This window comes from Guillardia theta, assembly GCF_000315625.1.
Source record: "Guillardia theta CCMP2712 unplaced genomic scaffold GUITHscaffold_75, whole genome shotgun sequence".
NCBI lineage: Eukaryota > Cryptophyceae > Pyrenomonadales > Geminigeraceae > Guillardia > Guillardia theta.
The window spans coordinates 102,188-116,209 of NW_005434599.1; the positions used below are offsets into that span (position 1 = coordinate 102,188).

Below are 14,022 nucleotides of genomic sequence, written 5' to 3' on the forward strand. Positions count from 1 at the left end.
TCGCTGGAGAAGCCCCGGCAGACGCCGGCTGGACCCCCGGGCGGTAGTTTTGCCCGGGGGGGGGCGAGGCATGGACGAAGATGGTGGACTGTGACGGGGCTGAGGCAGAGGGAGGAGGGGAGCCTAGCAGGCTAGTGTAGCAGCGCGCCGTGGCACCACGAGCGGCCACGGAGCAGGAGCAGGAGCCTGGCAGGACCGGGAGCAGGAGCAGGAGCAGGAGCAGGAGCAGGAGCAGGAGCAGGAGCAGGAGCAGGAGCAGGAGCAGGAGCAGGAGGCACGGCCTGTAGCGCTACTGAAACTTGCATGTAATGCAGGCCCTGCTATCGCTGAGTCAGTGGGAGTCCAACCATCAATGAAGTCGTGGGGAACCTCGGAGATGATTCAGGGCAGTAGGAAGACGTGAGGATGAAAAAAGAGTCTGATCGGGCAGGAAGGAGGGAGAGAATGAGACGCAGGTGTCAAGAGCAGCGGTGAAGCATCTTGCTATCAAGGTCGGTCATGGCTGAGAGGACGATAGATGGGTCTACCGGGCAGTCGGAAGGCATCGCCATGCCCCCTCCTCTCCCTCCTCCTCCTCCCAAGGGTCGCAGACCTTTCACCGCACGGCCCTCCGTGAGCTCCAGGAGGCTTCGCAGTAGCCCCGAGTCGAGGCTTCTCTTCCCTGAGACCAAGTGGCCGAGCATAGACGTGCAAGTCAACGAGCAGGGATGGTTTTTCTCTGAGGAGCAGAGGCAGGAGCCGCCGGTCCGACGAGAGGAGGAGACAGGGGATACCAACGCGAGCATGCGATGGCGACGGCGCTACTATGCTGAGCTGGCAGGGAAGGGTGGGCCTCGAACCTTCGAGGTGACTCTAGCAGGTGACTTGCGCGTGTCCTCCTCCTCCTCCTCCTCCTCTTCCTCTTCCTCCTCCTCCTCCTTCCTCCTCCTCATGTCTGCGTGCAGGGAGAGAAGAGGAGCGAGATGCGTGTTCCTACCTCACCTGGTACTACTGTGACTTCCTGGCGGCCGAGGCCTCGACCGAAACGCCTCCCAAGATGGACGAGGAGACTCTGCATGTGGAGACGCTGATCTCGTGGCTGAACGAGTTCAAACCGAGGACCAGGATGGACGCGTTTCCGATGCTGCAGGTGAGAGAGAGAGCTCTTGGAGGCGTGCGAGTGAGAGGAGGGCAGGTGGCGATCTCAGCGCTCAATCAGCTCGTGGTCTCTAAAGCCAGCCTGCACTCCAACGTAGAGCAAAGTCTCTCTGTGAAGATGTAATGTTGTCATCTTGCGCGCAACGTGGCGTGACATGAGTCAGAGAGGAGCTCATGTGTCAACTGGCGGAGAAGGATGACCGCATCGCGTTCCTAGAGCAGCAGGTCGAGAGCATGGAGCAGCAAGCCAACGAGCTCATGGCTGTACGACATGTCTCGACCAAGCACCTCGCTGACGTCTCCCGCAGAGGGCCTCGAACCTAGACAAGAAAGCAGCTGATTCCACTGCCGAGACCTACGCGCTGAGCCTGACGTTTGAAGAGAAGGAGAAAGCGCTGAGGGAGATGATCCTTAGGAGAGAAAGAGAATCAGCGCACGCTCTGAACAAGGTTTCATCCTTGGAAGCAGAGGTTCACCTCTTGTGAGTCGCATGCCTCGCCCTCACTCCTTGCCCGTGACTTGTCGAACTCGCGCAGGAGGGAAGAGAACTCGAGGATCAAGAGGATGATGCGAGCGCAGGATGAGACCTACACCAAGGCCAGGAACAGGATGCTGGACAAGGTGAGGCACTGGGCCCTCAAGGCTACCACTAGGATGGAGTGTAGTCGGGCGCTGAAGCAGTGGAGGCATCACAGTCACCTCCTCGGCAGCCGCCGGGCGTCGCGAGCTGACTTGTCGCTGCAACGAGCGAGGAAGCTCTTCCATCGAGACCTCCACGTCGCCTTCCAGCGTTGGTCGCACCGACTTGCCTTCATCCGACAGGCGACGCGAGCAGAGAGCTGCATCGCGTCCATCAAGATCCGCTCTGCATGGATGAGATGGCTGCAGTTTGCCCACATGGAGCAGAAAGAGAGGAAGCAGGGGTTCGCTCAGAAGCTGAGCAGCAGGCTCGGCGCCAAAGAGATGGGGAACTTGTTTCTGGAGTGGAAGCTGCTGGTGGAGCAGCAGAGGAAGAGGAGGAAGGTGATGAGCATCCTCGTCTCCCAGCGGCATCGCTCAACGCTCGATCACTTCATGCACCTCTGGCGGTACGTGCTGGTCATGAGCATGCTGCGCAAGGCTGGCTTCCGACCTCGAAACTCAGTGTCGTCGGGCAGCCCTCTGAAACTCCCGGGGCTCAAGAAACCTCCGATGCTCTCGCCGAGGAGGACAAGCACTCAGTCAGCGGATCAAGAGACCGTCCACACGGCCGTGCAAGACGAGGTCTTCCTTCGAAACATCTTGATCGCTGCCACCCGGAGACCGTCGGTAGATGCAAGTTGAGGGGGAGCAGAGCGGAGGACTTGTTTACGAGTCTTTTCATACAAGTACAGCACACGCAGCGCCGGCATCGCCGTCCCTGATTGCATTTTTTCATACGAGGATGACGCCGTCATCGTCCTCCGTCTCATCAAAGTTGAGGTCGGCTGCAGGCAAACATCTCTTGTCCGCCACGGAGATGGCGGGGTAGCCGCCAAGAGCTTGATTCATCGTAGTGAGACGCTCGCAGAGGTCCGCCAGGTCCGCCTCGTCTTTCACGTAGAACCCGAACGTCAAGGACGGGTCAACATGCTGCAGGAGGTGAGCGAAGAGGAGGAGCGGAGCACGAAACCTGGAGGAGCATCCGGTGGGCTGCGGAGGAGTGGAAACTGCGATGGCTGCAAGAAGGCGATGAGAGGGATGAAGAGGAAGGAGACTAGACTGACTCTTTCTCGGATATGTTGATGAGGGGTTGAGGCGTGTGGGGGTCCAGGTAATACACCGCTTCTCCTTGCGAGGCGATGAAGTAGTGAGCCGACGACTGATCCAGCATCGTCATCATCATCATCGTCATCACAGACCTCCTCTGACCGGCTTCCCCCCGATGAATCCGAGACTTTGAGGGAAGCTGAAAACGTGCGAGATCTTGGGGATGTAGGATGGGTCGACAGAGCTCACTCCAAGGCGTGTGGGCAGGAGGATGAAGAGCGGGCCCGCCTGTTGACTTGTCAGAAGAGGAGCCCCCAAGCAGATGGACGACCTGCAGAAGCTCTAGAGCTTCACTCTTGTAGATGGTGTTGTCGCCGTCGTTGCCGTCGTAGGCAAGGAGCTGAAGGTTGTTGTCGGAGCCAAGAGCGCCGCCGGCCTGCAACGAGTGCCGAGTGAGCGAGACGGACGAGATAAGATTACAAGACGATGACATGAAGTTTGCTGAACGCAGAGCAGACAGTGTTGGGGCCGAACCATGTCCCCGCCTTCTTGCCGACCTGCAACTCCCTCAGCGCCCTTTGAGGAGGATCAGCTCTCAGCTCACCTGCTGCCCTGCCCGCACGAAGGAGTGGATGGAGAGGGGGGCACACGGATGATCGAGAAACATCTCGAGGACCTTGCGGTAGTCCGACGGCAGCTCGTTGTATCTGTGAAGGGTACGAGGAGGAGGTGAGTTTCAAGACGTCAACTCAATGCAGAGCTACTTGGACGTATGGGAGAGACGCCAATCGCGGCCAAGATGATGATGAACAAGTGCTTGGCCAATGAGCATCTGTCCGCTGCGTATCATACAGCCCCAACCCGTGTCTGTTGTGAGTTCTGTTCCTGAGATGGGGTGAAAGTTATATCTGTAACTAAACCACAGCCTTGACCACATGTCCAGCTTGAAATTCTGGCTCTCGTCAACGACTGTCTGCTCAGTTTCTCTGCCCTCTCCCCTCTGCCCCATCGGTGGAGGTGCGAGAGTGTATCGAACCCCCAACAGCCAGACCGTGTGCGGGAGTTTGTGCTCGAGGAGAACGTCGCTGAGAGCTTCCATGGTCAGAATGGACTTGACGCTCCTTCCTAGAGCATACAGGGCTCCTAGAGCTCTTCTCAACACAACCCTCACTGGCAAGTTGCAAAGGAAACCTGGGATGGCACGTCCGACGCGCGCGATCTTCTCTAGCAGCCCCTCGTCGGCTCGATCTCCGTACATTGCCATACGATTGTCCCCACGTCAGCGCGGAACTTTCTCTCAGTCATGGTCCTCCTGCCTATCTTCCTCCCCACAAGCTTCTGCTCTCCTCCTCGTTGGTCGGTAGCTCGCTGTCTCTTTGTTCTCTATCCCTCCTCCCATCCCTTCACCGCCGCAACGCCATCGGCGCTTCCTTGTTCTCGCCGCCTCAGAGTCATCTAGCTGTGCGTCAGGGTGCCAAAAGGAAAGATGAAATCTAATCGTAATAATCCGACTGAACGGAGGCTGAGTCAAGCCGTTGCCGCTAACTCGTGCGGTAAGTTTATTCCTGGTCGGGTCAGAACTCGTACTTGACAAGCTGAGTATTTGTGAACCATTCATTCACATTACTACCATAGCAACTCCTCCTCCTCCTCATCATCATCATCATCATCATCATCCGATCATCATCATCATCATCATCATTATCATGGCATCACGGCATAATGACTGACATCCGATGATCATGGCACATCATCATCCGATGATCAGCGGAATGGAGGAGGCGAGTCGTTGCCTTCAGTATTGTGCTATGACGTAAGAAGGTGGCATGGGCTGCATCTGAACATCATATGACTGGCGTCAGCGTCAAGAAAACAACAAGAACTGTAAAGTTATGAGGGTGTCGTACCGGATAGACCTGTTGCTCTCCAACAACAGGAGCGTTCATGCCTTGTTGAGAAGCCATGGTGTGGTCTGACCCCTGATACACTGAGGAGTCTGTGGGGATGAAGTGTGCAAAGGAAAGCTCTGAGGCCTTTTCCTTCACCATGTCGTCGTTTCTAACAACGTTAGTCTCATCCTCCTTGTCGTTGGGAATCAGCAGGTGAAGCAACAGTGCTGTAATAGTCCCGATGCAGTAGGGCGTCGAGAGGACGATGACGAGCGAGTCGCTTGCGAGCTGAGCTGTTGCGGTCTTGCCGGGAGCAACAAGAGCGTTGGTCGCCCACTGGGGGGCGAGAGCGACGCCGATGCCGACAGCGAGAGAGGCGCATACGATGAATCTGTTCCTGCGAACGGCGATGGCCGGCCCGAGGATGTTGACACCTGAAACCACGATGTTGACGAAGAGGAAGGTAGTCATGCCTCCCAGCACGCAGTCGGGGATGGTCGCGATGACCGCAGCGACCTTGGCGATGATGCCGAAGAGGATGAGGAAGAAGCAGCAGCAGTAGCCCGCTCGGCGGTTGGCGCATCGAGTCAGGGCGATAACTCCGTTGTTCTGCGCGAAGGTTGTGTTGGGAGGGGTTGTGAAAAGGCAGGCCATCATAGCACAGAACCCGTCAGCCAGCACTCCTCCCTGGATCCTTGAGTCAAAGTCATCCCCGACGGTGGCGAGTTTGGAGGCCTCAGCAGAGGCGGTGATGTCTCCGATGGTCTCAACAGTCGTGATGATGTAGCAGATGAGGCAGGGAAGGATCGCAGGGGGATACACAGTCAAGGGGAAGGTCTTGACCCACAAGAAGGTGATGCCTGGCGCGCTCGAGATCTTGTCGTTGACTACGAACCATTCCTTGGTGCCATCGTTGTTGTACGTGGCGACGGCTGAGATGAAGAAACCGAAGAGGAGAGCGATGGCAACCTCGCAGTTGCGGAGGAAAGGAGAGCCGAAGACCTCGATCATTATGAGACTGAGGAACACGGCGAAGCCCAGGGTCACGTACTGCGGCGAACCGAAGGGAAGCTTCACTTGCCCGTTGTCTTGGCAGAACTGAAACGACATCTGTACATCAGTCTGAGGAGGAAACACTCCCGGGGAGTCCATGAAGGCGTTGCAGACGGTTCGCTCGCCGATGGTCATGTTCTTGCTGGAGTCAAACTGAGGCGGGGTGTACTCGCACACTCCCGAGAGAGCTCCCTTGAAGGGAACGCATGCGCCGTTGGCGCATGGAGACGTCGACTTGTAGTTCTTGGTCCAGTCGCCCGGCAAGTTAGGCTGCTGGATGACCCTCATGCGCTTGAAGAAGTTGTCGCCGCAGTAAACTCCTCCTCCCCAGTACTTGAAGCCTTCTCCTGTCAACCCGAACCCGATGAGCATCACGCAGGTCCCCGTGATGATGGGAGGGAAGCATCTTCGGAGCTGATCCTTGGGCAGGAAGCTGAGGGCGATCTCAAGGAAGGCGCAGAAAACGGCAGTTCCGAGGAATGCACCGTATGCCTCTTGACCGCTGTACTTGCAGAACCCGGAGAGCGTGTTGCACTGACCGGCATTGGTCTTGCCGGGGATTGCAAAACCGCTCGTGTCCGCCCACGCTTTGGTGCAGTCGCTGTCAGTCATGCATGACATGCCCGAGTCTGAATCCATCATGAACTTCATGGCTGCTTGCGCTATAGGAACAAACGTGAAGGAAGTGCCAAGTACGGAGATCAGACCAGTTCCAAGGAAGTAGCCGGTGTTGAATACCTTGAATCTTGTCACCTAGCACAATGATCACCGTTGCTGTTATTCGAGGTTGTTGACGTTACCGAGATCAGCGAAAGGATTCCGGAAGAAAGCAAACCGGCCGAGATGAGGTACTCAGTCTCAGCAGAGGTCAGCCTTGCGTTGTAAGGGCCTGTGAGCAAGAGAGGAACAGCAATAATCCCACCAATCATCGCTAGAGCATGCTGAAAGCCCATCACCATGGCGACAGACAGCGGAATTTTAGTGTTCACGCCGTAGAAGGGAGGAGGTTTGGAGGGTTCCGACCATGGAAGCCTTGGCATGCACAACCACCACCAGTTCATCGGCTCCGGCTCGTCTGAAAGTGCGTCAGCGATGCACATCCGAGTGCATAGAAACATGAATTTGAACCTTCAGGGCCGGTGTCTGCCTTGATGCTGTTCCAGAACTCTTTCGCTTTCTGCATCTGCAATTTCCAAGTTAACGTCACGTCAGCAGCAGACAAAGCTATTCTTGATCGTCAGCAATTATCAAATTACGTCGTAACCCTCAAATTCGCACATCACTTGAGTTTGTTGATGCTTCGAGCATCGCTTGAGTTTGTTGTTATGTTGAACTATATGCTGTTCGAGCATCGCTTGAGTTTGTTGCTATGTTGAATTCTTCCGGCCATCTCATCCTTCACAGCGTTCCTCTGCGTTCGACCTTCATTTATTCTCATCACATCTTCCATTATCTTTTTCTATCTTCCTTTATCTTTTCTATCTTGCTTTATCTTCCCTATCTTCATCTATTTGGATGTCCATTATTCGTTTCTTTGAAGCCTCTTGCTTTTTTTTTTGTGTCCCCACCTTGCACCACAAGAGGTACTACCCCATCATATTCCCACTGATTCTAGTACCCCTACCCGGCAGTTTCTCACCCGCTGCTAAGGAAATTGACCCCTTCTGGCCACCCCACCATACCTTTAGACGAAGAGGACGGACATAACCACCCACCCCTCACTAAAGTTGTGACTCATTTTCAGTGAGGAAGATACGAATCAGTTCCGTACCCCCGGTTACCGTACACTCGGAGTAGGGGTGGTACCCGGAGGCCACTAGCTAGCTCTCATTGCTTACAGCAGATGCTCACTAAGATGAGGGTGGGTGGTCACAAGTACATTTTCAAGTAGTACCTGGTATTGTGATGAGTAAAAAATAGGTTGTAAGTTTACTCAACCCCTTCTGTTCCTCAAAGCTCAAATCCCACTGAGTCGTCAGGTATCGGTCAAGAGCGAACATGCAGAAGCACCCAGATACCCTGATCATCAAGGCTGTCTGCTAAGATGCAAGTGCAAGCAAGCAGCTTAGCCGACTGCTTGCATGTCCTCTTTGAATTCCTTGGAGAAGAGCCAAGAAAGCGATCGGCGACTTGATGACGACACCAGCGTCGACGTACACAAGGTACTCCCCCTCGTTGAGATTCTCGTGTAGAGTCTCAATGATATAGGGCTTCCAGAGCCAGAGACCAGCTCCTGTCGACATTGAACCAGGTCTCTTCGTGGTTTCTTGGCTGAAAGATCTGGTCGTTGTCACTCAGCGAAAGTGCTTTGTAGACATCAACATACTTAAGACAAAGATCATTCTTTAGTTCAATATTGTACGCAAGCACTGAACTTTACTCGAGCTAAAGAGCTCAATGGAGCGCAAGATCTCAAGTGAGCGCAAGATCTTACGCAAGTACAATCTCACTCAAGACAAAGGTCATATGAGAGGACAGCATGTTCATGATGAGTGTGTAACGACCAACGATCTCATGGGTACAAGAGCATTATCTCGTTACACGTGGCAGACTGAGCTGATTGCAGCAGAGTTTCTACTCCCCTGGAGCCATCACTAAGTTAGCAAGCAGCAAATCCTGGCAGTCTGAGCAGAGGCTCGCTCCTGGTCGCGTTTCTCTTCTGAGGACATACCATGAAGAATTCGCTCGCTGGGACTATGTACTTCCATCTCGCGATGTAGTGGAGCAGGATCCTGCAATCCAAGACCCTTCCTATGTACCCATCCCTCACGACCGTCAAGATCTTTTCATGGCCTGCGATCCTCCTGTGCCCGACTCTGTCCAGTCCAAAGTCGATGGCAACGATGGCGCTGTGCGGGGTGGGCCGGTAACCGGTGATAAAGTTGGCCGTCTGCTCTTCAACGTCTGTCCACACTGGCAGGAAGATGACTGTGGCGAAGAGCATCAAGCGAGTCTGAGAGACGCGCGGGTACTTCACGGGAGCTCTCCTTGTCTGCGCTGCAAGCCTCATGTCCCGATAGGCTGTGGCCGAGGATGACAGAGGAGCGGGGTTGCGAGACGCCCCCCACCGGCGGGGACCATAGGTTCCAACGAAGTAGTACCCTGCTACCATGCGCAATTTGCTGTATGCTCTTGCAATCAGGTCGTGATCATCGTCTTCCTGGTAGAACCCGCCTTCATCAAGGAACTCGAGCTGCCGCAAGGAGGGCGCGTGCCAGAGGAGTGGCCCTCGGTTGCAAGTTCCCCGAATGGTGAAAAACTTCTTGGCAATGCACTGCTGGTAGACTGGTAAAGGATCGTTGTAATCGGTCCCACATCTTCCTACGAAAGTTGAGTTTCCATGAGCACAACGAGCCGACACGGCGAAGACATCGTTGAAGACTCGGAGGGGGATGTACATCGCAAGGTTGAAACAAACTTCCTGCACGAGCATGTCGGCCTGAACAGAGATGATCGCCTTGGTGGCCCGTGATAATCTGTATCCGATGTTCTCCGACGAAGTCTCCCACACTGGCGTCGGCTGCACGACAAGAAGGACCCGCGTGAAGATGGTCGTTTCCCTGAATTTACTGCTGTTAATCAGGCCCATGATCATTTCTTGCGTCGAGTCAGTGCAGGCGTCCAGGACCAGGAGGAGCTCAGCAGACCCGCAGGACATCTTGAGTACAGTGGGTAGAGTCTCAAGGACGTGAGATTGCGCGTTGTGAAAGGCGATCACGATGCTTTGATCAGGATCTTCCTCTGAAGTCACCAGCTCGAACTCGATCCTTGCTGGATCTCGAAACGGTCCCAACCCGTAGTGAAGCGCATAAGTTTCATTCAAGTTATTCTTGGCAGTTCCCTTTTCCTGGGCTCCGTGGAGAGATTTCGACATGCGCGTCATCACAGCATTGAAAGTATCTTTCATCCGAGTTTGGCGTTGCAAGAATCTCCTCCGACTCGGCGATGACCTGTCAAGATGAAGCCTTTGCTTGACAATGACTGTCATCAGTATCCCCTGGACGAAAAGGATGCAGAAACATGTAGGCACCAAACACCGCCTCCTCCTCTCCGTCCTGCTCTGGGGCTCTATCAGTGCTGTGTCGCTCATGCGGCTACCGTATGATCCGGCAAGGATGAAACCTCGCGCCTAGTTTCCTTCATCACATGACTCTCAGTCTGTGAGCAGCTTCACTGCCTCATCTCTCAGAAGGTCTCATCCTCAACTGTGACTACCGCAGTGCATGCCAGTAACTGGCGGCTCGACGCGTCTGCCACCTAGCGGCCGCATTTTCTTGCAAAATGAGTGACCCCCCCGGGGCCCGGGATGACCGGCGGGCCGCCCGACACTAGCAGCAAAATTTACTCATTCTTGCTAAGTGAAATACTAGTACTGTAGACTTTTCCAGAACCTTCTCAGATGTACCACATTGTTTACTTAAATCAAATACATACAAGAATTAGTACCTGATTCATATTTTCGTTAGGACGGGGTGTTACGCTTTTCAAGATATGAGATGGGGTAGGGTGTAGATCCTTAACGATATCGAGGGGGTCATTTTCTATATAAAGAGAGGGGTACATAAAGAGTGAGATTGACTATAAGGAGGTAGGGGTAGTGATTAAGCTAGTGGGTAGGTGGGTGGGTGGGTGGTGATTGAAGGGGCAAGAAGGGGGATGAGGTAGAACTGGACAATGCTAACATGGCGCACATGGTGCAAACTTAGCAGGAGCAGGAGCAGGAGCAGGAGCAGGATCAGGAGCAGGAGCAGGAGCAGGAGCATGATGGTGACGCTGACGATGGTGAAAAGGATGAAGATCAAGATGAGGAGGAGGAGGGGGGGGAGAGGGGAGGGAGGAGATAGATGATTGGAGGCGAATCAGGAAGAGGTAATTATAACACAATTGACATGACAAAAGAAGGAGGCAGAGCATGTGTATGAAATTTAGAATTAATTTCATTTTGACGAAGAGGCTATCAAGTGTTGCGAAAGATTTTTGAGTTGAAGAATCTGAGGGCTTGGCCGCAAGGCTAAGATTTGACTTCAATGGAAATTCTTCAGCCAAAGGAAAAGCGATTGAAAGAAGTTTCCCGGTCCTTACGTCTTGAGCAGGTTTCATTCAAGGTCATGGATCTTTGACAAGGTAGCGGCAGGAGAGGCCGGGAGTGAAAGCTCATATCTTCAAGGTTTTTCTGTATGTGTAATCATGTTTCATGTAGATGACAGCAGTTCAGGTTCCGCTTCGTCTAGATCAAAGGATTGAACATGCACCTCCGCAAGTTGGAAGGCAAGGGTATCCAGAAGGGGTCTCTACGGCTCTACTCTGGTTTCCTCTTTCTCGTTGTAAGTTTCCTCTTTCTCGTTGTAACGTTATCGCCTCAACGTGTCTCACCTCCTACTGTGACAGATTGTTGGATACGCCGTCTTGTCGATGCTCCTGCAGAGTCTGTGGATGACAGGCCCCAAGAGCGATGCGCTGCTATCCAAGGCGCCCTCCCTTGAGAGGAGGAGCATGACCAACCTGGGGGGCATGGCGAAGAAGTCGACATGGATCGAGACAGTTTCCGTTGACCCTCGCATCTTCATCGTGCACAACCTGCTGACGGAGGAAGAATGTGACCACCTGGTCTCGCTCGCGCTGCAGAAGGGTCTCTCCGCCTCCCTCATCACTCCCTACGGCACAAACAAACTCGTCGAGAGCACGACGAGAACCAACAAGCAAGCCTGGCTGGACTTCCAGCAGGACGATGTCGTCAAGAGGGTCGAGGACAAGATCGCGAAGCTGACAAAGACAACCCCTGAGCAGGGAGAGAACTTGCAGGTCTGACCCTTAGAGCGATAAGCTTCCCCTTCTACCTCTCCTCCTCTCCTCCTCTCCTCCTCTGATGATTCTCGATCCTCCTCTGCTTCTCTCCTCCTCTGAATATTCTTGTTCACCCTCCAACCTCCTCCTCTCCTCCTGTAGAGATTCTCGCCCCCCTCCCTTCTCATCCTTTCTTCCTCTCCAGGTCCTCCACTACGCCAAGTCGCAGCAGTTCACGGAGCACCACGACTACTTTGATCCCGCGACGGACCCGCCGGAGAATTACGAGAAAGGAGGAAACCGATTGATCACTGTCATCGTCTACCTCCAGGTCCTCGTCTCCTCCTCCTCCTCCTCCTCCTCCCTCGTCCCTCTCCTTCCTTTTCTATCTCTGCCCCGCGGTCCCACGACCTCTCTTTTTCCCCTCCGCATCAGCAATCTTGCTGCACTGGGTGTCCGTCTAGGCTGACGGAGCAGCAGGCGGCTGAGGAGGGAGGGGAGACTCATTTTGGAGCTGCCAACTTGAAACTCACGGCGGCGAAGGGCGATGCCGTTATGTTCTACAACCTCAAGCATGGATGCGACGGCATCGACCCTACCTGTGTTGACAAGGTCTGGCTGCGGTCCTGCCCTGACCTCTCCTCCTCTTCCTCAGTGTCCTGTCCATGCTCGTCCTTCCCCTCCCTTCTTCCTTTCCCTGCTCATCCCACCGCATACTCTGCCCAGCCCTTTCAGGCATTTCCTCTTCCCATCCTCCCAACGCGCCCAAGACTGAGAATGTTTCTCCAGCAAACGCTGCATGCTGGGCTTCCTCCGATCAAGGGAGAGAAGTGGGTGGCTACCAAATGGATCCACGAGCGAGGATACCAATCAGGTGCTTCTCCTGACCTCTTCTCCCTCCCCTGTTCCATCAGACCCTCCCACTCTTCTCTCCTCTCATCTTCTTCCCTCCTCTCCTTCTTTCCAACTCTGGGACTTTCTCTGCAGCATCCTAATCCCTCATCCTCCTCGCCTCTGACTTTGACGTCAAGAAACGAGCGGCGGCTGCTTTGACAAGCATCCCAAGTGTACCTACTGGGCAGGAAAGACTCCAACGGAGTGTAAGGTGAGAAGGACAGGGGACACGGAGAGGAATGGGGAGAGGAAGGAGGGAGAGGAAGGAGGGGAGGGAACAAGAGTGTAGAGAACGAGAAGGACTGGAAGGAAGGGAAGAGGAGGAATGCAGGAGAAAGGAGGTTTGGTGAGGGGAGTCTGGGAGGCATGGGGGAACATAAAGATATGATGCTTATGGTTTCCGCAGTTAAATCCTGTTTGGATGAGCAAGAACTGCCGACGAAGTTGGTAGGCAGTCTCGTGACAGCCTGTCGTGACCTCTGACAGATTCTTTTACAGCAAAATCTGTCAACCATAACGGCGGCTCGTCCTAACTCAATGTACAATCACACACAAGTAGCACATGGTGACGTTCTTGACCTCCTTTTAAGTTTTTTTTCCGTTGGTTTCACAAGAGAGATCATCACAAACTGTTACGTGCTACATAGTTCCACCACCACCACCACCACCACCAACTCCTCCCCCTCCCCCCCCCTTCACCACCACTCCCCCCCCTTCCCCCCCGCCCCCTTCCCCCCCTCGCTTCTCCTTCCTGGCCGCTCGTCTTTGTTTTACATCATTCTCTCTTCTTCTTGCTGCACTCATTGTTAGTCAAATCTCCCCGCCAACAGCCTCCTCATCCTCTCACTCCCACACTCTCCTCCTCCTCTGTTGTCGTTCTCATCCTCCCAACTCCTTGTCTTCGTCCTTGTCCTCGCCCCTTTCGTCCTGGCCCCTCCCTCCTGACCTCCCTCCTCACCTTCCATATTTTCTTCCAAAACTGTCGACGAGGAGGAGCACGACCCATTCGATGAAGCTGATCGAGGGTCAGCACAGAGGCGGAGGAGGAAGCCAAAGAGATACGCGAGGAGCGGGAGAGTCAGCCATTCGAGGACAGCGTTGCTTCTCGGAGACACACCTGGATGGAAGTCAGCATGGAGCGCAGCGAGAGATCGCGCGCGGGGTAGATGTGGGGAAGGAGAGAGAGGACAGAGGAGGGGAGGAAGAAAGTGGAAGGAAGAAGTAAGAGAGCGATGCCAGAGCGTGTACATGCGGAGGAGAGGGAGATAGAAGGGATGAGAGAGGCGGGTAGGCAGGAGGCAGAGGTTGGGAGGGTTGTGTGAGGTTCAGTGAGTGAGTGAATGAGTGAGTGAAGGAGGGGAGGAGGAGAGGGGAGGGAGGGGAGGGGAGGGAAGGGGAGGGAGGGAGGGGAGGGAGGGGAGGGAAGGGGAGGGGAGGGAGGGGAGGGAGGGGAGGGAGGGGAGGGAGGGAGGGAGGGGAGGGAGGGAGGGAGGGAGGGAGGGAGGGAGGGAGGGAGGGGAGGGAGGGAGGGAGGAGG

At 54.6% G+C, this 14,022-nt stretch overlaps 6 protein-coding genes across 6 annotated transcripts; 3 read left to right on the top strand and 3 right to left on the bottom strand.

The window, feature by feature from the left end:
* Positions 1-498: 498 nt before the first annotated feature.
* Positions 499-2,460, top strand: GUITHDRAFT_143438 (hypothetical protein; the record flags this gene model as incomplete). The annotated part of the gene is made up of 6 exons (XM_005826359.1): positions 499-859; positions 945-1,129; positions 1,175-1,257; positions 1,302-1,401; positions 1,446-1,618; positions 1,674-2,460. The coding sequence occupies 6 exons, from the start codon at positions 499-501 to the stop codon at positions 2,458-2,460; spliced, it is 1,689 nt and encodes a 562-aa protein (XP_005826416.1).
* A 412-nt stretch (positions 2,461-2,872) lies between these two features.
* GUITHDRAFT_143439 (hypothetical protein) lies at positions 2,873-4,123 on the bottom strand (the record flags this gene model as incomplete). Its single annotated transcript, XM_005826360.1, has 6 exons — positions 2,873-2,977; positions 3,028-3,153; positions 3,197-3,301; positions 3,357-3,422; positions 3,470-3,572; positions 3,630-4,123. 6 exons carry the CDS (start codon positions 4,121-4,123, stop codon positions 2,873-2,875), a joined length of 999 nt encoding a protein of 332 aa, XP_005826417.1.
* Positions 4,124-4,709: 586 nt separating this feature from the next.
* On the bottom strand, positions 4,710-6,868 carry GUITHDRAFT_76385 (hypothetical protein; the record flags this gene model as incomplete). Its single annotated transcript, XM_005826361.1, has 4 exons — positions 4,710-5,876; positions 6,126-6,309; positions 6,427-6,560; positions 6,608-6,868. 4 exons carry the CDS (start codon positions 6,866-6,868, stop codon positions 4,710-4,712), a joined length of 1,746 nt encoding a protein of 581 aa, XP_005826418.1.
* Positions 6,869-7,888: 1,020 nt separating this feature from the next.
* Positions 7,889-8,156, top strand: GUITHDRAFT_114399 (hypothetical protein; the record flags this gene model as incomplete). Its single annotated transcript, XM_005826362.1, has 2 exons — positions 7,889-7,969; positions 8,016-8,156. The coding sequence occupies 2 exons, from the start codon at positions 7,889-7,891 to the stop codon at positions 8,154-8,156; spliced, it is 222 nt and encodes a 73-aa protein (XP_005826419.1).
* Positions 8,157-8,406: 250 nt separating this feature from the next.
* On the bottom strand, positions 8,407-9,714 carry GUITHDRAFT_114400 (hypothetical protein; the record flags this gene model as incomplete). The annotated part of the gene is made up of 1 exon (XM_005826363.1): positions 8,407-9,714. One exon carries the CDS (start codon positions 9,712-9,714, stop codon positions 8,407-8,409), a length of 1,308 nt encoding a protein of 435 aa, XP_005826420.1.
* A 1,339-nt stretch (positions 9,715-11,053) lies between these two features.
* GUITHDRAFT_114401 (hypothetical protein) lies at positions 11,054-13,002 on the top strand (the record flags this gene model as incomplete). The annotated part of the gene is made up of 8 exons (XM_005826364.1): positions 11,054-11,131; positions 11,196-11,609; positions 11,797-11,922; positions 12,072-12,203; positions 12,381-12,465; positions 12,623-12,696; positions 12,892-12,932; positions 12,984-13,002. The coding sequence occupies 8 exons, from the start codon at positions 11,054-11,056 to the stop codon at positions 13,000-13,002; spliced, it is 969 nt and encodes a 322-aa protein (XP_005826421.1).
* Positions 13,003-14,022: the final 1,020 nt, after the last annotated feature.